The sequence below is a fragment of the Juglans regia genome, chromosome 11 (assembly GCF_001411555.2).
Source record: "Juglans regia cultivar Chandler chromosome 11, Walnut 2.0, whole genome shotgun sequence".
Lineage (NCBI taxonomy): Eukaryota > Viridiplantae > Streptophyta > Magnoliopsida > Fagales > Juglandaceae > Juglans > Juglans regia.
In genome coordinates, this window is record NC_049911.1 from 34,216,488 (window position 1) to 34,240,285 (window position 23,798).

Genomic DNA, 23,798 nt, shown 5'->3' on the forward strand with positions numbered 1-23,798 from the left:
TATATATATATATATATATATATATATATATATATACTTCCATAGGGCCAGAACCTGCGGGCAGCAGAGAAAGAGAGATCAGAGAGAGAGATGGCAGCCACATATTGTATGACATTTCAAGTTAATTGCAGTATCGAGAGGAAGCCTTATTCCCTCTCACACAAATTTGACGACTTCAAGACCTTATTTTCTTCTGTTTTCAAGGTCTCTCTCTCTCTCTCTCTCTAGGGAAGTACTACTAGCATGCAGCTTTCAAAATTAATTAAACAAACAAATTCTAGCTAAAATGATCTATAATCTGACTGCATGGAGAAATAATTATGTATGTTTTCATAATTAAGCAGCCAGTCCTAAGAGATCAAGTGCAACAAGTACGTCCTCCCATGCACGTAGATGTTTCCAGAACCATCAAGAAAGCTTCTGTGAAAATATTGGACGCCTTTGTTGATTCGGTGTTTGAGTTTGCTGACCAGCCATTGCTCCCTTCTCAGGTACGTACCGGCCACCCGCTAGCTTGGCCATTTCAGGTGGCATTATTATTTAATTCCCGTGCACATACAGTACTACCACGTGCTTAAGATTTAATTAACACGTACGTACGTACGTACCCATGCACGCACGTACATTTTTCTAATTTGCATATCTTAATTGGCAGAATAACTTTTCTCCAGTCGAGGAGTTGAAAGAAGCCGTCCTGATAACCGATATTGAAGGAAAAATTCCCAATAATTTCCGGGAAGGTGTCTACATCAGAAATGGTCAGTTCTATTAATCTACGTCGACGTTATTTGACATGATATCATTAATCATTGAAGCCATTGACTACGTCTTGATCTAGATCCAGAGCTTCTTAATTATTGGTTATTTCTAACACAATTAATAAGATATTTCCAGCATATATGCTGTTTTTTTCATTGGAATATTTCAAGGGCCGCATATTGATCGCATTCATGATTAGGTAATGATTTCTCTAGGCCTACAGTAAATAATGGTTGGTCTAGCTGTTTGATCTTTGAAATTTATAAGGGCCTAAAAGAACTAATTGCTAGAGACAGAATACAGAAACCCTTTTAAACAAAAGTCGACCATGAATTGAACAACTAACGTACGCACGCTAGTTATTATGAAATAACAGTATTTGTCACTTATATATAGATGCTGACGTACGTACGTTTTGCTTCAATTGCAGGACCAAACCCCCTTTTTGGAGGACTGAAAGTGACTAAGTCCGTGTTTGGAAGGTCAAGTCACGCTTGGGTAGAAGGAGAAGGAATGCTTCATGCCGTGTATTTTAGTAAAGATAGTGATCATGGGAACTGGAAGGTGGTCTACAATAACAGTCATGTTCAAACCGAAACGTTCAAGCTAGAAAAGCAAAGAAACAAACCGTCTTTTCTACCTGCCTTAGAAGGAGATTCACTAGCCATTTTATCTGCGTATCTGCTGAATTTGGTGGGCATATCACTTTCACAACATCGTTAATTAAAAAAAAAAAAAAAAGATTTGACATGATAGCTAGCATATCAGAATAATTAGGGGCCCATATATAGTTCAAATTTGATTAGCTAAAATGGTTTGATTTGCTAATTCTTTGATTAGCTAAAATGGCTTGAGACCAGCTTTGATCTGAATTTTGTAGTTGAGATTTGGCATGGTAAACAAGTACATAAGCAACACCAACATTTTCAAGCATTCGGGGAAATATTACTCAGTTGCAGAGAATGCCGTGCCTCAAGAGATCGACATTTGTACTCTAAAAACTTTAGGCAATTGGGATGTGAATGGAGCATGGAAACGACCATTTACCAGCCACCCAAAGGTCCCGGCCGGCCAGCAAGCTCTTTTTGTGTTTAGAGATTCTGGGTTAATTCCCTGCAGTACTGGAGTACTTGTTATTTCATTCAAACTTGCTTCATCATCTCATCTTTCTTCATTTTACAGAGAGCTCCAGGTACTGGGGAGCTAGTTACAATAGGGGTGGATGCTGTTAAACCTTTTCACGTAGTGGGGGTCATTTCTGGTATACTCCTGAGACCCAAATTAAACAAGATCGAACGAAAGATCATAATATTTTACTCAATTTGTTGGATCCTTTAATTAATCATGTAGAATGAAGCGATCGGCATTCTAATGAGTCTGGTCACATGTTGATCTGATCTTGCTGCAGCTGATGGAGATAGATTGGTTCATGAAGTGGATCCGGGACTGAATAGGTCTACAATTATTCATGAGCTAGGGGTCACCCAGAGGTACGTAAGACTCACGGTACTGATATATGATCTGATCATTTCGTTTTAGCTCAAAAAGATTTCCAAATAACTCATGCAATTGAAAAGGGTCGACCAAGATCTAACTACTTATTTATATAATGCGTCCTATATATACGATAGTTATTAAACCACTGAATGCTGAAAGATCACTTTGAAAACAATAAATCTCTATCAAGCTATCTAGTTTCCTACTAGCTAGATCGAATTTGAACGCTTTACATAGAAGAGAGATAAACACATTAAGTAAACTCTATAACATTTATACAGATAACAATAAATGATATTGATATTATTTCATATCATATCATATCATGTATTTTTCTGAAAGCTCTAATTAATACCTGTCCGAATTTAAAGAAATTTTTTTCTCCTTTCTCACCTCATGAGGACCTGAGCCTCTCAAGCTCAATATCGTTATTTTTTCGATCAATAAGTTATACTAATTTGTGTTTTTCCTAATTTGCAGGTATATCGTGATCATGGATTTCCCTCTAACTATAGACCTAAAAAGAGTTGTTCGCGGAGGCCCGTGAGTTCATGCATGCATGTCCTAATTTGACTGATCATCCGACTCTCTATATTATATATATATATATATGCTTGTATTGCAAACTTCGGTTTCTTTTTTAAGTCACCAAAAATATTTATGCGTAGATTAATAAAGTACAATAAGGAAGAATATGCAAGGATTGGGATAATGCCTCGGTATGGTACTAATTCAGATTCAATCAAGTGGTTTGACGTGGAACCCAATTCTACATTTCACATTCTCAACAGCTTCGAGGACGGTGATGATGTAATTAAATTAATTGTAGAAAAAATAATTATCTTAGATTTATCTTAAGTCATTAATTAATTGGGGTGTGTGTGTGTGTGTATTTTTATAATTTTCATTAGATCAGTCATGAATGATCGCCTTAATTAATTAATAATTGTTTAATGTTATCTTTTGTACGAGGATGATGAGTACAGGTTGTATTATGGGCGTGTAGAGCCCTTGATTCAATCATACCGGGACCTGATATGGGTTTGAATAAATTTGAGTGGTTTTCCAGAAGATTTAAACCTATAAACTCTGTAGATCATGATCTAGACGGTACTATTAATAGTACCTCAGCGGAAGATGGATTATTATTTACTCGTTGTTATGAATGGAGATTGCACATGCAAACTGGTGAAGTTAGGGAGAGAAACCTCACTGGAACAGAATTCTCTATGGATTTTCCTATAATCAATGGAAATTTTACAAGAGTTAAAAATAGATACGGGTACACCCAAGTTGTTGATTCCATTGCGAGCTCTACCTCAGGTAATAATTTTGTTTTTCTCAATAAAAGAAAAAAAATCAAATCAACAATTTCTCTGAAACACTTGATTATATCAAATATTTTTCGTGCATTACTCACTTTTGAGTATTTTTTTATACACTTCGTTAATGTGATTGGCTGCGTCACTTTTTTTAATATAAAATAATTTATATTTTGACAAATTATATTAATAAAATGTATAAAAGATATGTAAAAATAACTATATGTAACATATAAAACATATGAGAATTTTCAACTACTACGTATAATTTACATTCTTTCAGGCATGATGAAATTTGGAGGTCTAGCCAAACTACACTTTGAGGAGCCAGAGGTACTAAAGAGTCCTCCCTGGAAACTAGCTTTCCATGCACGGAGTTTTGGCACAAAAGAAAATTCCGATCAGTAAAAAATAATAATAATAATAATAAAATGCTATATATAAATTAGTCCAAGTCCATTTTGCTCAGCTTCCACTTTGAGGATCCCCTGGTTAAGTTTATTTTTCATGCAAGGATATTTATCTGATTAAAAATATTCCAACTGATCATCTGGTTCTGTGAAACTACTAGAGAAAAGTACAGACTGATGATCAGGAGCTGATAAAGGCGGAATATCATATGTTTGAGGATAATACCTTTTGCTCGGGTGCTGCTTTTGTCCCGAAAGAAGGAGGTTTTGAAGAAGATGATGGTTGGATAATCACTTTTGTTCACAACGAAGATACTAACATATCCAAAGTGAGCCAAATCTATATGTTCTTTTCTTATTAATGCAATTCATGTAGTGTATATATATATATATATATATATATATATATCCGGCCTTAATTTACATCTCCTTGCATGTTATTTTAGATTGATAGATTCTCTCTGATCTTGCAGGTTTATATAATTGATGCAAAGAAGTTTTCCTGTGAGCCGGTTGCCAAAATTACCTTACCTTGTAGAGTTCCATATGGATTTCATGGAGATTTCATGCCAATCAGCTCATGATTGCAAACAGCATGGACAGCATTAAACACTTGCATGGTCAGAGATCATCTCGTCCGAGCTGCATGCTGGTTTAATCAAAACACCACGTACGTACGTACCTAATTAATTGATCTTTGGCGAATCAGATTAAATTGGGTGTAGTACTCACGATGTAATTAGTTATGTCATTGTACGTTCAATAAAAATTGATTTGGAATTGAGTTGCAAGTTCTATATATCTAATATATAAATAAAATACTATTTTGCTCACTCAACTTATCTCATCATTTTGACATCTCAAGTATTTTAATTTTTTTTAATTAATAGTTAATGAATTGACTATTAGTGTATTGATATTTTTTTTTATTTTTTAAAATTTTTTTAAAATGATAAAAAAAATATGAATAAAAAAAATGAAAAAAAAATAAAAATGTGATTTTTACCCGGCGGTTACTTGGAGCGGGCTACTCTAAGTGGCAGAGTAACACTACTCTATAGATAATGAACATGAGCTTCCCCCAATGCATTCTGAGATCATGAAGTACTGCCTCTAGCTACGTCTAACCTTGTTTTCTTCAATAATGAGAATTGTTACAGACATATATAAAAAGATTATATAAAAATAAATACATAAATTGACGTAATTTCATGGGATCTATTTATATCTATTTTACAATAAAAATAAATTTACAATTCAATATATTATATCAAGTCATGTCAATTAATTTATAAGTTTACTTTTATATAATTTTTTAATGGCTAAAGTAGAAGTATTTCCTTTTCTCCGTTATTCTTCAACTCAGATTGCATAGCCTCTACTTTTTTTCTGTCATTTGTACTTAATTAGTATTTCCTTTTCTCCGTTATTCTTCAACTCAGATTGCATAGCCTCTACTTTTTTTCTGTCATTTGTACTTAATTTGTTGCGCTTCCCTGTACTTAATTAATTGGATGATATATACACTTCTAGTTTTTGCGTGCTGATCAACTAATTAATTTCCATCCCACTCTTGCTTGCAGCTCTTTATTAAATTTGTGAGGTAAGAGTATTAATGCTACTCATTTAATATTGAATCAAAAGTGAACAGTTCGGCTCTCATCAGGAGTAGTACTAGTACTAGTCATCAATAAAAATGAAGAAGATTTTATGAAATAAAGGTACATGCAGAGCACGGCCAGACACAAGTTTCCATATTTAATAATAGGTGCTCTACCCTCATCAAATGAGCCCAACTGTTAGGGATAGAAAGTCAATGAATTTCATGAATGAAACCTACTGATCATTGCATTACAATATACTTATAAATGATCACAACAACCAAATTAATGTCACTTGGAAGCCCGCATGCATGGTAATGATTAGAATCACACACATCACATCACGCACACAATATTGAATTAAGCAATAATATTGTAGATTTTATTTTATGTATATATCTATTTGATCTCTCGCCCCGTTTGGTACAAAGAAAAATATATGCATCTATCCCACACCGGCACACACTCAATCTATTGAATGTAAAAAAAAAAAAAATAATGTGAAGTGTGTGCCGGTGTGGGGCAGATGCATAGCATTTCCCTTTGTACAAATCACAATTACGTTGAGTTTGTGCCTGGATTCACGTACTGTCATAGTGATTAATTAGCACTTACGCGTACACAGATTGGGAAATATTTCAAGTAACAACCTGATTCTGATCTGAACCACGTTGATGGCCCGTACGTCATAATTGTCAGCTAGCTAGCAGATGGTTTCATTTAATGGTGTCACAGGTATCACTTTTATGGACTTCAAGCCCAGCTTAAATGAATATATAAATAAGCCACCCATCCTATCTTCATATATATATATATATATATATATATTGCCCAACGCTCTTATAATTGTAAACGCCCATAACCCAGTTTTTCCTGTTCTTAATTCTGTACCCTCGCTCGCTCATTTGGCCATGGAATACCAATTTAGAAGATCACTTTTCAATTTCATAGACGAAGATAGAGACGATGAACGATCACCCATCCATATTTCCATGGGATCTAATCTCCAATTTAGCCACGCAGTGCCTTATAGCCCCACCAGAATGCGTAAGCAAATGGCACCTGATCCTAGCCCAGAACCAGAATCCCCATGGACACTCTCCCCTCTTCAAACTCCATCTCCTTCACTGCTCTACCACTGCATAGCGTCGCTCCATCGCCACGAGGGCCACATCTACTCCATCGCAGTTTCTAGGGGAGTAGTCTTTACCGGTTCTGACAGTAACCGGATTCGCGCATGGAGGCAACCAGACGGCATGGAGCGGGGATATCTCAAGACAAACTGTGGTGAGGTCCGGGCGATTTTGGCTTATGGTAACACGCTTTTCACTGCGCATAAAGATCACAAAATCCGGGTGTGGAACTTTACGGTTTCAGATGGTTTTCGGTCCAAGAAGATCTCCTCTCTTCCTAGAAAAAGCTCATTTCTTTTGTTCCCGAGGACAAACACCCAACAACACAGGGATTGTATTTCTTGCATGGCTTATTACGAAGCAGAAGGGCTATTATACACTGGCTCCTACGACAAAACAGTTAAAGCTTGGCGTGTTTCAGACAAGAAATGTGTGGACTCGTTTGTGGCACATGAAGAAAACATAAATGCAATATTGGTGAACCAAGATGATGGGTGTGTTTTCACCTGCTCTTCTGATGGCTCTGCTAGAATTTGGAGAAGGTTGTACAGAGATAACTCTCACACCCTCACAATGACCCTAAAATTCCAACCATTCCCAGTTCATGCATTGGCATTAAGCTCATGCTTTAACAATTGCTTCCTCTATTCTGGGTCCTCAGACGGTACCATAAATTTTTGGGAGAAAGAAAGAATGTCTTATAGATTTAACCATGGAGGATTTTTGCAGGGCCATCGTTTCGCTGTTCTTTGCCTAGTGGCTATTGAAAAGTTGATATTTAGCGGCTCAGAGGACACAACCATTAGAATTTGGAGGAGAGAGGATGGGAGTTGTTACCATGAATGCTTGGCAGTGTTGGATGGGCACAGGGGGCCCGTGAGATGCTTGGCTGCTTGTTTGGAGATGGAAAAGATTGTGTTGGGGTTTTTAGTTTATAGCGCAAGTTTGGACCAAACTTTTAAAGTGTGGAGGGTTAAGGTTCTACCTGACGAGAAAATATGCTTTGATTATTTGGACCGAAGCGATTCCAGGACAAAAATAACAGAGTACGAGACCAACCCTGTGTTGTCTCCTTCATGGGTGGAGAAGAAGCTTCAAGGCAACAGCTTTCAGTAGATGACTAATCCAAAGCTTCAAGGCAACCTTTATTCTCCGGGCAGTACTGCATTATATCATGTTGGCTATATTAGAATAGCCCAAATTCACTCCCCTGCTTGTAAACTCCATTTCCCTCTTTGCAATTTAGAAATTAAATTATTTACCAAAAAAAAATATTATTATATTAATAATGCAACATATATCACATAGATGCTCCATCGGTAATTTTGTTGTCTCAAGATCATAATTAGGAGGAAAGTGTTTTTGCTTTTCATGTTTGTCAATAAATTTTAATTAAGGAAATAAAGAAGAATATTACCCTTTTCATGACCAGATGAACCGTTTTTTCCTCTTTTCTTTTTCTTTTTTTTTTCTCTCTCGTAAATTTCAGGATCCAACAAAACTAATTAAGATGCACCAAGGACGCTGATTGGTTTGAAACTGAGAATAATTCCGTTGCTAAATATAATATAAGTAATTAAATTTATCTCTTTTTTTTATTTAAATATTTTAGATAAATAATAATTTTACATGATATCAAAATATAGATGTGAAATCTAAGTCTATTCTCTATCTACTTTATTGACAAGTGATGACATTATTTCACAAATGTTTAACTTTTTTCCCAATTACAAAATAGGAACCTCGGAAGAGTTCTCTCTCTCTTTTTTTTTTTTTTTTTTATCCAAATAAATGATTTTTCCAGGTTACAAATAAATAAGTTTCGTTTAAATTCTTGTAAAAAAAATAGATTCCACTTTAAAAAGTATAAAAAAATTATTCTTTATTAATAAAACTCACTTTAAAAAAAAATTATAAAATTTATCTATTGTACCTAGTCTAACTCGTCTTGATGGGTTATACGAGTAGTAGGTACCTGAAATGAATATTGTCCAAAATTAATTAGAGCAGATCGAAGACAGTGTAGCTATATATATATATATCCTTCTCACCTCATTCATCACTATTACTCCCCAGTACCCACCCTTTATACTCTCTCACCTAGCTACTCCCCGTTTGTTTTCTCTTATAAAGTAGCTAGAATTGATGGTGAAGCCTGCTTAATTGGTTATCATCCAGTGCGTGCAAATACCATCCGAATCAACAAGTATGGACAACTGTTCCAGAGACAATAATATATATATATATATATATATATATATATATAGGACACAGACCAGAACTAAACACGAAAATGAAACAGAGATCAGAACAAAACAACGATGAGGAAAACAGGCAAACTGCCACAGGAAGCATTAGAGGAAACGCATCTCAAAGATGGACGGACAATCAGAAACGAACTTCCTCAGTGGGAATAGGGACATGAGTTCTGATGATGAAGAAGTTCTCGTAGATAAAACCAGCAAGGCCACCTCCAATGAGTGGCCCGACCCAGTAAACCCAATGATCAGTCCAGTCCCAGCTTACCAAAGCTGGCCCAAATGACCTTGCTGGGTTCATCGAAGCCCCTGAAAAAGCTCCACCGGCTAAGATGTTGGCCCCCACAACAAACCCAGTTAGAGTTGGTCCCAATCCATTAAGAGCCCCCTTCTTTGGGTCCACAATAGTAGCATACACAGTGAACAGCAAGGAGAATGTTAGAACAATCTCCCATATTACGCCTTGCAAGTAGTCCACCCCGCTTGCTAGTGAATGGATCGGAGTGGTCTGCACTCACCCAAAAATATTAAACAATTAAAATCCGAGAAAGTTCATTTTTTCCATAAAAGGGAAAATTTTATTCATAAAAAAGTGGTGTTAAACTATAATTACGAGTGTCATTTGACTCACCAATCCTCCGGTTAGGTAGTAAAGAAGAAAACAAGCAGCTGATGATGCTAATAGTTGATCGATCCAGTAGAGAATGGAGCGGACTACGGTGATGTGGCCGCCGACGAGGAGGCCGAGCGTGACGGCGGGGTTAAGATGACCGCCGGATATGTGACCGGCAGATATCATCACGGACACCACAAGGGCATGCGCCACAGCCACAGCAAACAAGGCCACCAGTGAACTCGCCTCTAGCTTATCTGTACGTTCATCAAAGGGTGCACAACGGCCATTAGATTAAATATTCATCAAAATAAAATAGTGCATATACAGTTTGTGAGATAAGGGTGATTTAAAGATTGTATATATACCGGCTGCCATGGCAGATCCAACTCCGGCAAAGACAAAAAGGAAGGTTGTAATGAACTCGACTAGGAGGGCTTTGATGCAGTCGGGCTGAGCGGCCTCTCGGCTGGTTCCCAAGGCAATTTTCGCCATGATCTCCTGGCGATCGAGTTTTAACAAAGAGGACGGTACCCCAATTTTATTAAAGAACCCTCACTTGTGGCGGAGGAAAACCGTGGTTACAAGCCAGAAGTCTGGGAGTTATACATAAGCAAAAAGGACCAGAACCCAGACCTCACAAAAACCCTAGGCCTCAAACTAAATGACAATTTTAAAGAAAATACAGAGGATTCAATCCAGCCAACCTAAAAATCACCTGCAAGAAAAAACAGCTCGGACATATAAGAGGAAAGTAAGAAAACCGGCTGGAATTAGAACGTACCTCACTACGATATACGCAAATAGGGGAGACCAATTCTATCCATGCGCAGAAGACCTCTTAATTTACTAGGCAAATTATCACGATCCTCAGACCACTCCATATTCAAGCCCTCCGCTCCCATTTTGGCAAGGAAATCAGCAACGGCATTACCTTCACGAAAGACATGATTCACTCTATAGTCCAGTTGTTCCATGCAGACTTGAAGCTCATCCCAATAATCCTCAAGGTACCAAAGGTCACAATTTCCTTTTTTAATCCAATTAACCAGAATTTGGGAATCAATCTCAATATCCACTCGAAAAAAACCAAGATGACAACATCTCCGGACACCTTCAAGCAAACTTCTCAATTCAGCAAGATTATTAGATCCCTGACCCAAGGGAACAGCAAAAGCAGCACACATCTTACCACTGGCATCACGAATGACACCCCCAGCCCCAGATGGGCCAGGATTGCCCATACTACTCCCATCTGTATTAAGCTTAACCCTATCCAGCAGGGGTGGGTTCCATTTCACCACAGAGATTTTCTTAGCTCTCGGAGGCAAAACATGGATGTCCAGTCTTTTTAAAATGGCAACATCTTGATTAGGAAGTCTCGTAGGATTTTTGTTCAATTGCATGATTCTACCAATCCAACTTTTAATAGAAAGCCAAACCGTCTCCATGGTATCCAAAAGGTCATCATATCTAGCTTTACAGCGCCTCTCCCAAAGTTTCCAAGAAACAATGGAGGGGATCAAACCAAAGATAGTCTTAACTTGAGAGGACTTGCTAGCCCGACGGAACCAAAAATCAATTTGTTCTTGCCAAGTACGAAAAACACCCATGTGCACACCTAACTGAATAGCCGCCCTACGCCAAAGATGTCTAGCAAAATCACCAGTACAAAGGACATGATTAAGATCCTCCATGTTTCCCGACGCACAACAATTACACTTAGACACCATCGGGATCCCAGTCATTTTAATCTTGGCATCTACACTCAAGCAATTATTGGAGGCCTTCCACATCATTATAGAAATTTTTTTTGGGATATTATTGTGCAAAATCCAGTGAGCCCAATTAAGAGGAGGCGCATGAACCCTAATGCAGTCCCAAGCACTTTTAGTAGAAAAACTACCATCCTTCTCCTTCAACCAAACAAGCACGTCCTGCCCCTCCTTCCTTCTAGCCAAGAGTTGACACACCTCATTAGCTTTTTGTTGGCCCACAAGTCTTTCCAGAAGAGGAATATCCCAACCATTTTCAATACGACACTCTTTAATCTTAATCATAGGATCAATAACAGGATAATGGGCATGTAGGGGACCACCCTCTACCCAATTATCATACCAGAAAGAAAGGTTACCCTCCCTAACTATCCATTTAGAGTTATGCATAATATCTGGAATACTATTGACAATAGACTTCCAAAACCGAGTGCCCTTATTATGCCCTAAAAGGGATAAATGATTCTCCTTGACATACTTGCCTTTGAAAAAATCTGCCCACAAGGAATTTTCGGACATCAACCTCCAGGCAAGTTTCATGTGAAGGGCCCTCTGGGTATCCCCAAAGTCCCTAATACCTAACCCGCCTTCTTCAATGGGACAACAAATCTTTTTCCAAGCCACCCATTTTCTTTTACCCTTTCCTTCCGATTCACCCCAAAAGAAAGAACTCAAAATCTTATTCAATTCCCTGATCACAATCTTAGGCACATGTAAGACAGCAAGCAGATGAGTGGCCATACTCGAAAGAACATGACGCAACAAAACAGTTCGACCACCAACAGAGAGTAATTTCATTTTCCAACCTGCAATTTTCTTTTTAACTTTACCAAGCAGATCAGTAAAATCAGAGGCCTTCAACCTACCAGTAACAATAGGCACACCTAGGTACTTAAAAGGGAAAAAACCCTCAGAAAAACCAGAAATACGAAGAATAGAGATTTTTCTAGCCATAGGCACATGTTTAGAGAAAAAAATGGCGCTCTTAGCTTTACTGAGGATTTGGCCCGACCACGCTTCATAAGAGTTCAAAACTTGAGTCAATCCTTTCATAGACTTTTTACTGCCATTAACAAAAATCACAATATCATCAGCATACATGAGATGAGAAACAAGAGGGGTGCTTCTAGCCTGAGAAAAAGGATTAATAAGACCACTGTCAAAAGCTTGTTTAAGAAGGCGAGAGAGGACCTCCTGCAGTATAATGAATAAATAAGGCGATAACGGATCACCTTGCCTCAATCCCCTCTCACTCTTAAAGAAACCTTTGGGAGTACCATTCATCATAATAGAATACCAAGGCATAGATATGCAAGCTTTAATTAAATCACAGAATTGAGCTGAGAAACCAAAAGCATCCAAAACATGAAGAAGAAACTTCCAATCAACTCTATCATAGGCCTTAGACATATCAAGCTTAATAACCACATTACCGCCAACAGATTTTTTATTAATAGAGTGGACCATTTCCGGAGTTAAGCTAATATTCTCAAAAATGCTACGACCAGGAATAAAAGCCCCCTGCTCTTGAGCTATCATCTTAGCTAGCAGATTAGTCAACCGAGCCACAATGATCTTGGTACAAATCTTATAGAAAACAGAGCAGAGGCTAATAGGTCTAAATTTATCAAAACCATTCGGCTTATCAACCTTAGGAATCAAAACTATATAGGAAGCAGTGAAATACCTGGGCAAGAGGTGCGAGTGGAAGAACTCAAGGGTGGCTTCCAAGAGATCCTCCTTAACAAATTCCCAACAAGTACGAAAGAAACCAGAGCCAAAACCATCCGGACCCGGACTGCTATCAATAGGAATACTAAAGAGGGCATCTTTAATATCATCAATAGAAGGATCTTTACAAAGCATAAGGTTCTCTTCATTAGATATCACAGGAGAAATAAGATGGTTAAGGTCAGGCATATCACAGCTATTATGATGCCCCAAAAATTCCTTAAAATAATCAACAGCAGCTTGATGAATTTTAACAGGGGAATTTATATGAGTACCGTCAACCAAAAACATATCACTAACCCTATTATGCTTTTTAACATTCAAAATAGCATGAAAAAATTTTGAGTTTTGATCCCCATCCTTCAACCAATTTTTTTTGGCCAAGTGAGACAAGCGCGTCTCTTCTCGGCTCATCCAAGTCGATAATTCAAGCTTGGTAACCATTAAATCATTATCATCCTCAGTATTAAAGCAATTTTGTAGGCTGGATTCCAATCTATCAATACGTTGTTCCAACTCATGAATAATAGCAGTAGTCTTGCCAAAAACACGGAAATTCCAATCACGTAAGATAATCTTGACTCTTTTCAATTTAGAAGACAATTTATTAAGGCCAACACCTATACCTTCCTGTTTCCAAACCTCTTTCACAAGACTCAGAAAATCTTTATGATCGGTCCACATGAATTGAAAACGAAAAGGGCTAGGTCCATACCTGAAAGGATTTTCTCCTATTTGAATCACCAAGGGAGAATGGTCCGAGGTTGTGCGAGCCAAAACCTGATAAAAAACATTTGGAAAGCAATTAAGAAAGTTAGAGTCAATAAAACATCGATCTAACCTTGCCCAACTTCTCGCTAGTCCGCCTTGACCATTGCACCAGGTCATACTTGGGCCTTGAAATCTCATATCCACCAAACCACAGTTCTGAGTACAGAGGTTAAAATCAGCCATTGCGGTGAATTGACGCGGTTGTCCGCCTCTGCGTTCTGAATCATCTTTGATAATATTAAAGTCCCCGCAAATAACCCAAGGAAGAGAGAAACTGGCTGTATCCTCCAAATCCTGCCAAAGGGATTTCCTTTCATTGTGGTTACACTTAGCATACACAACAGTAAGGATAAAACCATGACCATTTTCTTCCACTGTATTGACAACGGGACTGGTGATGCCCCCAGTAAGGAGGCGGTGCCAACGACTGTCGAACAATCTCTGTGCATGGGCCATACAGAACCGAGTGGTGCGAGCCTGCAGAATTTGAGTATGCAGAACAATGCGCAGAAGCAGAAACGACCGGAGAGGGAGTCCCAGCAGGGGCGGCAGGAGGCGGAGCACCAGCAGGGTGAACAAGATGACGAGCTGAAACAGGGACTGGAAAGGCTAGTGAACCTACGGGGTCTGTCAGAGGGGGAACAGAAGCAGCTGTGCAGTCACGAAAATGAAGAAACACAGCACACGCAACAGCTCCAGCAGGGTCACGAACGGGTTTTACGGACTGAAGGGATGGCAAAAAGCATGTTGTCAGTTGAAGGAGACTTATATGAGACGGGGCTATCTCATGAGGGAGGAAGGGAAGTAGAAACCGTGACCCATCCCCTGCAAGAAAAAGGGTGATTTAATCTTGTGAAAGGCCTTGCTCAAAAGCTATTGCTTTGGGGTTGGCTTTGCTGGTTGGTATATATATTGCCTATGCTATATATAATATTAGGACTTATATTGATTGCACTACTATTTTCCAAGTTAATGGCATGCATGTTTTCCCTTTTTTTTTTTTTTTTTTTTCTTTTTTTAGATGTACAGGTGATTGCATGTTCATTACATACTATCTAAAATACATACATATGGTCATGAGACCTATTTATATATCTATCAATAATTCTTCTATTTCAAACAAAAATTTAAAGAATCATTTTCAAATTAAGTTAGTTACAGTACAATAAATAACACCAAAAGAGGGTAAAATAAAATAATTTCCTTTACCGTTAAGATAATGATATAAATGAAAATGAAGTAAAAACCTTATATATATATATATATAAGACCTTAATTTCTTTCTCTGCATTGACATATATGCAATATCTAGGGTATCTTTTTAAATTCTTGCTTAATTAGTTTATTCTAATTAGTATTCTCGTACACGTCAAGTCAAGGTAAGTGATATATATGTTTTGTTTTTCTTAATCCACTTTCATGTTACTTTCTGTCAAATATAATCTAGCTCAAAAAACATAGTTTTGAGCTCCGAAATATGCACATGCCATAATGTACAAAAGTTAATAAATTAAGTCTGACTCAAGAAACAGTAGTATTGTTTGGGGTTCAAATTGCATATGCTTTTATATATATAAACAATACTATAGCTTGCTAGGCCCTAGCTAAAAGGAACATCATGATCATTCTAGGAGAAATGATGATATGTACAAATTTCGAATAGATAAATTTTTTACAAGTTTTTATAAAAAAAATTATTTGTTATCAGTGAGATTCACTTTTTTACAAAAGATTTGTATAAAATTTGTTTATTTAAGATTTATCCCTAGCATTAGTACTCTATTTTTAATAATATAATATTTATATATAATATTTACTATATATATTATTAAAAATATTTATATAAATATTAATGATATTGATTTATAACAAGATGATCACATTATTATGTGTCCGAAAACAAATATATGTATAATAACTCTCATTAATTATTGGTATTATATATGGTAAAAATAAACTTATAATAAGAAAGTAGGCAGGCAGGCAGTAAATAATTGCAGAAAGGTGAAAACTTAGGATGGACCTCAGGATGACGAATGGCATATTAATTTCTCAAAACTTTTATGTGCATTTATTTTTGTGTATTTTTTTTAGAAAAATTATATACACTATATTATTGTTTTATTTTTATCTCATTAAATATGATGTGATATATTTATCACTATTAAATAATTATTTATTACATATTTTTTTATTATCTGTCACATATCACTTAATATGATTAAAATAAGATGAGAATATTGTATATAGCATTACTTTTTTTTTATGTACTTTATTAATATGATTGACTATATTAATTTTTTATTTTTTTAATATAAAATAATTATTTTGAACAATCATATCAATTAAATGTATAAAAAATATGTAAAAATAATTATATATAATATAACTACTGTTCATTTCCATCGATAATTCATTTTGATCTTTCATTGGCCGGGTTGCGTCCTTTTCCGCGACTGTTTGTAATTAAAAAGACATAATAGGAGAATCGGATCGTGCGCATCGGCTTTACAGTTCGACCATCATGGAAGTGGGACGACCATCATGGAAGTGGAGACATATATGCGTTTAGTATTTGATTAAAGTTGTCGTTTTCCAATTGACAGTAGGACTCCGGTGTCGTCTTCTTCTTCTACTTTTGTTCTGTCTTTTTCCACATTATTAATATGCGACCAGTTGACACTGTAACAGTACAACTTCAATTATCAGTGTAAGAAAAAAAAATAAATGATATTTTAATAATAAAATATTATTCTTATCAATCACTATTTAATATTTTATATTTTATAAAAAACACATCATATCTTATTAAAAAGTTATAAATATGAAGTGTAAAAATAAATACGAACTTATGAATAGTATTTCTCTTTTAATAATTATAAGAATATTTTGTACGATATTTTTTATTAAATTTATATTATAAATATGTTTCTATTTAAAATAGATACCACGTATTAAAATTTAAATCCATTAATTATACTAAATTATAAATTTATTTTTAATAAAACTTTATTATAAATATAGCACTTTTATTAAAGTATCAAACTAGCTCCCCGTGATGATATCGCAAAAAACAAATGTACTCTTATCGCATATTCTTACGGTTAGGAGTTCCTTTTGTGATTTTTTATTTTTATTTTTATTTTTTATTTAATAATTAAAGAAATATTTTTTTTAATAATATTGTAATTTTTTTTTTTAAATATTAAAAAATACATATAAAAAAAATATTAATATAACTAATGCGCAGTAGCTGGGAGCGGTAGAGCCAACCGCCGCAAAGTGTCCAACGTTAGCTACTAGCTACGGATCATATGTATAAATAAGTACTATATTTTGATTTTATTTTATTATATTTATAAGATAACTCCCTGATCATGACCCTTTTGCACTCTAGAAACATTAGACAAGGAGACGATATCATAAAATTCATGGTCGGTATAATGAATAAGAAAAATGATTTATACATAATATTTTTTATAATAATATGTTAAATGAGGAGTAATTTTGTAAAATATTTTATACTTTATAAAAATATTTTTATCTTACAACATTATTATGAAATATATTATAAAAATATATTTTGTATATATGAATACTCAATTAATAAAGCACATGATCATAGCTAGCTTAATTAGAATAATATATAAAATAATAATTAATACTTTGTCTTATAATCATGATTAGTACCATTATTGGTGAGTCGAACTCCATCGTCCCACGAGGGCATGCTAGCTGGATCATTCATGTTGTGCTAGCTGCCCTTTTTTTTTTTCTTTTTTTCTTTTTTTTCTTTGACATAGGCATTCAAGTGCAGGCGAGAATGTCCTGAGAGCTTTTTTTTTTTTTTTTTTTTAAATATTATTTCTCAAATAAAATCGTGCTTGATGTAATCGACGTGTGGACTTGACCATTGGCTAAGATTTTTAATACTATGAAGCGTAGTGATCATAAAGTCAACAGCATATATAGAGTTTAAAAAATGATAAATACACAATATTTTATATAATAATATTTTAAAAAGAAGAGTATTTTTATAAAATATTTTATAAAATTAACATCATTTTATAAAAATATTCTTATTTTATAAGATATGTTATGAAAAGAGTTGTATATTAATCACTACTCATAGAGTTCAATAAGCAGCCGGCCGTATATAATATGCCTGTTAATGTCAATGTGTCATTAATAAAGCTAGGTCAACTCCATATATAGCAATTAGCTGTCAATTTCTAAGGTTTTGCGGTGAACATTTTTCCTATAGCTGTAAATAATTATATTTTGTTGTCTTTCATCATCATAAATTAAAATTGAATACCATATATTGGTCATGAGAGACATCGGAGACAGAGCCCCGGAGGGTAGGGGGAGTGGCAGAGCATGCTTCCTAACATGACTTACGTTTGGAATATAAAATCATCTCAACTCATCTCAACTCATCATTACAACTTTTTTAAATTCTAATATAAAATATAATAAACAATTCAACTTTTTCAAATCTCAAAATAATAATAATATTAAAAAATAATATTCTAATAATATTTTATCATCTCAACTCAACTCACTTCAACATCCAAGAAATTAATAAGAGGATCAAGGGTGGAAAAAGATATATCATTGTTAATAAATATGCATGATGATTGCCCTCTGGCTCTGATCTTGCACCACTGATCAAATTAAAAATTGTTCATTCTCGTCAAGCTTTATAGATTTCAAGTTACTTTTACGAGTGAAGACTGAAGAATTTGCATAATAGGTAAACTGAACTTGTTTAATGCTCCACTCATGACCTATATATAAAGAATCGGAACCTATGTTCACTTCTAATTCAAATCTCATCATTCATAATGTTAAGTTGGCACGGCAATTTAACATATGCTGGATCCCCTCTGTCCACATCTGTTTATCTGCTTTACTCTTGCATTCAAATTCTATTACCCTGTCATCTGTTTTTATCCCAAAATAAGCCATCTGTTCACTACCATCTTCCCTCTCCCTTCCGGGCCACCCTGTAATGTCACTGTAGACCCCAGAGACTGTACCTGTAATCACAGCATGACTTAACCCAACTGACAGGGAATAAGGTGGTAAGAAGAAAGTAGCTTATTTTTGGTTATCAAGCTTAGCTTACATTTCCTCTTTTTGGTGAATGTTCCTGCCATGTACTTGCTTTTCATTTTAGCTACAACCTGTTGTCATTTCTATTCTCAGATAGGAATTGGAAATAATGATTCACAAAGATAAGCAACACACATGGTAGAGGAAAACAGATTTGCTATTTGTGATCATGCAACAGAACTACACGAAGAACAACCAGATTTACTAGGTGCCAAAAAAAAAAGTCTCTTTTGCTTTTTATACCTGCCAATTTGAATTTATGTTGAAAGAAACTTGCTTCCAGTGTAAATCTCCTGCAATCGAAGGTTAAATATTAGAGGAGCACATTAGTATAACAGCATATTTATGTCTTTGACTGTACAATCACAACTATGTCATGGATGGATTTCATTAATATCCTTCCATATATATATATACCTTTCCTTGTTCGTTTGAGAAGTTCTCCCCCTTTAGAGACAAAGTTCAATGCCGTCAGAATGTTGACTTCTTCACGTTCTTCGCCCATTTCCTCAGCCAGTGCTAAGGTTGCAGCTCCATGCCCCTTTTGTAGTCTTGCCCTTAGGGCGGCAGCTCCTCTTAAGGCTGAATTATCAATGTTGAATTAAATTAAATCCCCTTGTCATGTTTAATTAGTAGTTGATGAAGTCTTCACAGAGTTCACTAAAAATTAATGTGATTAACATGTTTCTGGATGGCTCTCTTTGTTAATGTCCATGTGAAGCTTAACTTTCATGCATCCTGAGTGAATCGTCTACCTATAAACTTAAAAAAAAAACAAAAACAAAAACCAAACCTGTAGCTGCTCCAGCTGTTAAGGTCATGATATCTCCGTTAGTCTTTGCGTTGATTGCAGAGTTGACAACTTTTAAGATATTGTTTGGATCGGCTCCCATCTCCTCTGCAATTTCAATGCAATGGGATGCTACTAGAGCTGCTGCAGACGCCATTGCAGTAGAGGTTTTGGAGGGTGTGTTCTGGTGGGCAGATGAAATTTCAGGTGATGAAGTTGAAGCTGCAATTGCGGCAACAGCTGCAGCAACCCCTGCCACAGAGACAGCTGCATGCAATTGAGCATTATGGGTTCGGATTTCCTGCTTCTTCCTTTCCTTTTGATCTTTTATCCATTTACCCATTGCTTTCCCTCTCAGTAAGCTCCTGTATAGCTGCAGGTAGAGTAATAACAAAGATGAATGATGACAATGAGGAAACAAATTATATATTACGGTTAGTTCGAAGAATGAAATACCCCATTTTTGAGCAACTGTTGACTGGAAAGGAACTCTGAATTGAGTGCTTGATGAAGTAAAAATATTTCCTGCACAGATTCATTGACTGTAAAGCACCTCTTGGATATGTGCCGATCTGATTATTTTTTCTTTGCCGTGCATGTTTCACAATGTCAATTACATCAGCCATCTTTCCTTCATTATTATTATTATTATTATTCTAGAGAGAGAGAGAGACCTTCATTTCGTCGCTGTCTCTTGGTGCAATTGGAGGGCTGCCCCCACTCGGTAACTGCTGAAGTGGTTTGAACATCTAATTGGGTCAAAGCCAACAAATACAATTTAACACCGCCCAATATTTTACAAAGCCATTCTACTTATCATCTCTGTTCCACACACTACATATTTTTTATTTTATTTTTTAATTTTATTTTTGTTAAACTAAAAAAATTATTCTACATATCATTCATATATTACACATTTAGTAACATTTAGTAAGGTGAAAAAAAAATTATGTGTAATAATATGATGTAGGAGTGAAGTAAAAGCTTTCAAGAATCCTACCTATCTACAATTATTATTTTTTCTTTAGCCCTCTGTTTCACCGAAACTTTCCGAGAAAAATAATATTATTTGGGTTTTCAAATTACTCAAAACATTTCCTGTCTATACGCATTGTATTATCTGCTTTGCGTTTGTGACTTGTCTGCTAGAATGTGTATCTTGACTATATGGAAGGTTCATTTTTTCGGGGGAAAAAAAAAAAAACTATAATCAATAACTGAAACATCATTTGATCATCAAAGCTTAAAAGTTAAAACAGGGACGTTAAGCCAAGATCTTACAGATTCTTTTGAAGACCCAGAACTTGCATCATGCGCTTCAATATTGCCAATGGAGGAGAACGGTGACTTCTCAAGAAGATTAGCAGCAATGTGATTACTGGAAAGAGCTCTGGAGAGTTCCATGGCTGAAAGACTCCATGATCTTGCAAGAAACTCCATGGACTCGGTCGGAGTTTCGGGTAGAGCACAAGATGAGGGTAGCCAACTTGCTGGAGCGCGTTCATCTATATTCTCCAGCCGACGCGACAAGCAATGGGAGACGCACGAGCTCACTGCAGTCACGAATAATCAGACGGATGGAGTCAGTGCTTCTATTTCTTATCATAATATTGGAGATTATGATCATGGAAAGTTTCAATATGCATTTGGAAAAACGTTTTGAAAGTGCTATTCTTACTTTAAAGAGCCAAGATTATTGCTTCAAAAGCAAGAAGCCAAGCAATGGCTTAGTTTCTAAAGTGCAAGACTACTTCAACCCAGTTGAGGCTCGATCTTCGTGCAGAGAGTGGCCAGAGTGCAATTTCTGGTGCGAAGAAAGCAAGAGAAAGATAATGATGATGAAGAAGAGGGAGAACAGTTGGATATTTAAAAAGGGAGGGAGAGAGAAGTTGCCATGTTTCTTTATTGAAGAAAATGACAGACAATAGAAGTGGAGGTGTAAGAGGGGTTACAATATTCTTTATAGGATATCAATAATCAAAGGTCCTCCAATATCAAGGCCAATCATTCTTGTCTCCAACACCTACATTGTTGCTTTTGGTTTCCACTCGTTCTTTATACGTAAAGAGCTAAAAACCCTTATCTTTTTCTCAGCTGCGGGATTCATCATGACTTGACTCTGATTTGTCACCACTCTCTCGTTCTAAAGCAGGGATGGACGGTGATCTTTTCGTACCTAAATCTGTGCCCAGTTATAATTCAGCCAAAAATAAATGAATAAATTTCATTTTTTTTTATTATATATAAAATATCTTGTAGAGCATAGAGGAAGAATAATATTATCAAGTAACTAAACGAAAAATATAAATTTCTTGTAAAGCATAGTGCAATGTTGGAATATATATAAATTATATTTAAATTCAACTCTTCCATGTTTTAACTTTATTTTCTTCGAGCCTATGTATAGACTTTTCAGACGAGACACTCTTTCCAGAAAGCATGTAGATGAACTTAATTTTGTTGTTATTACACCCCCCGAATTCCCAGTCTTTAGTTAGCCCGAGAACTGACAAATGAGAGGATGACGTTCATCGTTTGGATCTATGCACTACGTGAATATGCCAATATGCTGAAATATTGACAAGGAAGATGGTGATCAGAGTCTAGCCTAGGTTTTGTTCTGACTAAGCCGTAACTAACCTTCGAGATAATCTTTTGATAAGATGCCCAACATCATCGTAATTTCGTAAAATCAGGTCCAAAATCTTTGCCAAGGTACAGAATCTTGATCTGAGGGGCCGTAAGCAAAGCACGCAGTTTACGAAGTGTTAATTCTACTGGACCTTTTTAAGATGTCAAACTGAAACAAAGCACTTGGTCCTACCTTAAACCTCCTCCTGGGAGCCGCTGGAATCCGTAACGTCAACATAATCTTAGAAGTGGTCTAAAGAAAGGATATTTACAGTTTAAAATTACGTGCATATTTTATTTTAAATAAATAAATAAATATAAAATTTACATAAAAGAAATTATTTTTTAATAATAAATTCTAATTGTAGAAGCTCTAAATGTATAATACTAAATACAAACTGGACAAAAATCTTTTATAAAAATATAAACCCCGTTAAGAAAGAATAAGTGTTCTACATTTTTTTCGTAATAAAATCCCAACTTTTTTATAGAAGATTGGGCGAAGTGTATGCATATATTTCACTTTTTATAAATTCATGGCAGACCCATAAGAGCATAGGGTATCTTTAATCTATCTACGTACCTATCTGCGTTTGCACTTCCCTTCTTTCAATGCTCAGGTCTAATCATGTCGAGGAGTGTAAGAATAGGTTTGAGAAGTGAGATGAGAATTTTATATTTTATTTTAAAATTTAAAATATTATATTTTAATATTATTATTTTTATATTTAAAAAAAGTATATTGAAATTTAAAAAAGTTGAATTATTTATTATATTTTATATAGAAATTTAAAAAATATATAATAATGAGATGAAAATTTTATATTTTATTCTAAACTTGCCCTAAATCGGGTACTATTGTTCCCGTCTCCCAAGGTCCCACGTACTACTAGTTTTTGGACTCTTTTCGTTGATTGATCACCTTTCAATCACACCCACCGATAATTCATATGTTTTTTTTTCATGTATTTTTTAATCATTTTAAATATTTAAAAATAATAATAATTTACAATATTATTAAAAAATAATTTTTTAATTACTAAATAAAAAATATATATATTTAAACCCATTATCGTCACTGCATTTTCCTTACTACTTAGAAAATGCTGGATATACAAACAAATGCATGGACCAAGGTTGCACGAAAGAGAAGAATCGTTTTACCATGCAATTGGATTTGAGGCTAAAGCAGATTTCATGCAAATCCAAACAATCTATTTAAAAATTTATTTATTGATACATTAATATGCTATCATTTAAAATTAGTATAAAAAGTAATAATGATATTTTATTTTTAAAAAAACTGTAATAAGTCTCCCAGTCACTAATGTGTTTACTGTTTACACATAAGAATATTAGAACTTTACTATGTTCTCACTCGTCGAGTAT

At 35.3% G+C, this 23,798-nt stretch overlaps 4 protein-coding genes across 5 annotated transcripts; 2 read left to right on the plus strand and 2 right to left on the minus strand.

Moving 5' to 3' along the window:
* The first annotated feature begins 320 nt into the window (after positions 1-320).
* On the plus strand, positions 321-4,572 carry LOC109009439 (carotenoid 9,10(9',10')-cleavage dioxygenase-like). The gene is made up of 12 exons (XM_035682606.1): positions 321-491; positions 656-758; positions 1,190-1,452; positions 1,640-1,819; positions 1,942-2,020; positions 2,168-2,249; positions 2,737-2,799; positions 2,925-3,066; positions 3,243-3,579; positions 3,862-3,911; positions 4,150-4,317; positions 4,462-4,572. The coding sequence occupies exons 1-12, from the start codon at positions 321-323 to the stop codon at positions 4,570-4,572; spliced, it is 1,749 nt and encodes a 582-aa protein (XP_035538499.1).
* Positions 4,573-6,472: 1,900 nt separating this feature from the next.
* On the plus strand, positions 6,473-7,947 carry LOC109009440 (protein JINGUBANG-like). The gene has a single exon (XM_018989893.2). It carries the CDS (start codon positions 6,501-6,503, stop codon positions 7,836-7,838), a length of 1,338 nt encoding a protein of 445 aa, XP_018845438.2. The 5' UTR covers positions 6,473-6,500; the 3' UTR covers positions 7,839-7,947.
* Positions 7,948-9,016: 1,069 nt separating this feature from the next.
* LOC109009497 (aquaporin TIP4-1) lies at positions 9,017-14,762 on the minus strand. The gene is made up of 7 exons (XM_035695357.1): positions 14,707-14,762; positions 14,456-14,460; positions 12,216-12,223; positions 10,961-10,966; positions 9,962-10,113; positions 9,612-9,850; positions 9,017-9,488 (listed from the first exon to the last, which is right to left on the minus strand). Exons 5-7 carry the CDS (start codon positions 10,086-10,088, stop codon positions 9,111-9,113), a joined length of 744 nt encoding a protein of 247 aa, XP_035551250.1. The 5' UTR covers positions 10,089-10,113; positions 10,961-10,966; positions 12,216-12,223; positions 14,456-14,460; positions 14,707-14,762; the 3' UTR covers positions 9,017-9,110.
* A 3,706-nt stretch (positions 14,763-18,468) lies between these two features.
* On the minus strand, positions 18,469-21,708 carry LOC109009499 (VAN3-binding protein). Of its 2 annotated transcripts, none has more exons than XM_035695658.1 (9): positions 21,457-21,708; positions 21,060-21,331; positions 20,453-20,509; positions 20,235-20,303; positions 19,782-20,151; positions 19,406-19,570; positions 19,232-19,281; positions 19,002-19,059; positions 18,469-18,912 (listed from the first exon to the last, which is right to left on the minus strand). In XM_035695658.1, coding segments are annotated over exons 1-9 (1,242 nt in total). In that variant the 5' UTR covers positions 21,458-21,708; the 3' UTR covers positions 18,469-18,712. The 2 variants fall into 2 exon arrangements, with proteins under 2 accessions (XP_035551551.1, XP_035551550.1); XM_035695657.1 differs by having other exon boundaries at positions 20,453-20,527.
* Positions 21,709-23,798: the final 2,090 nt, after the last annotated feature.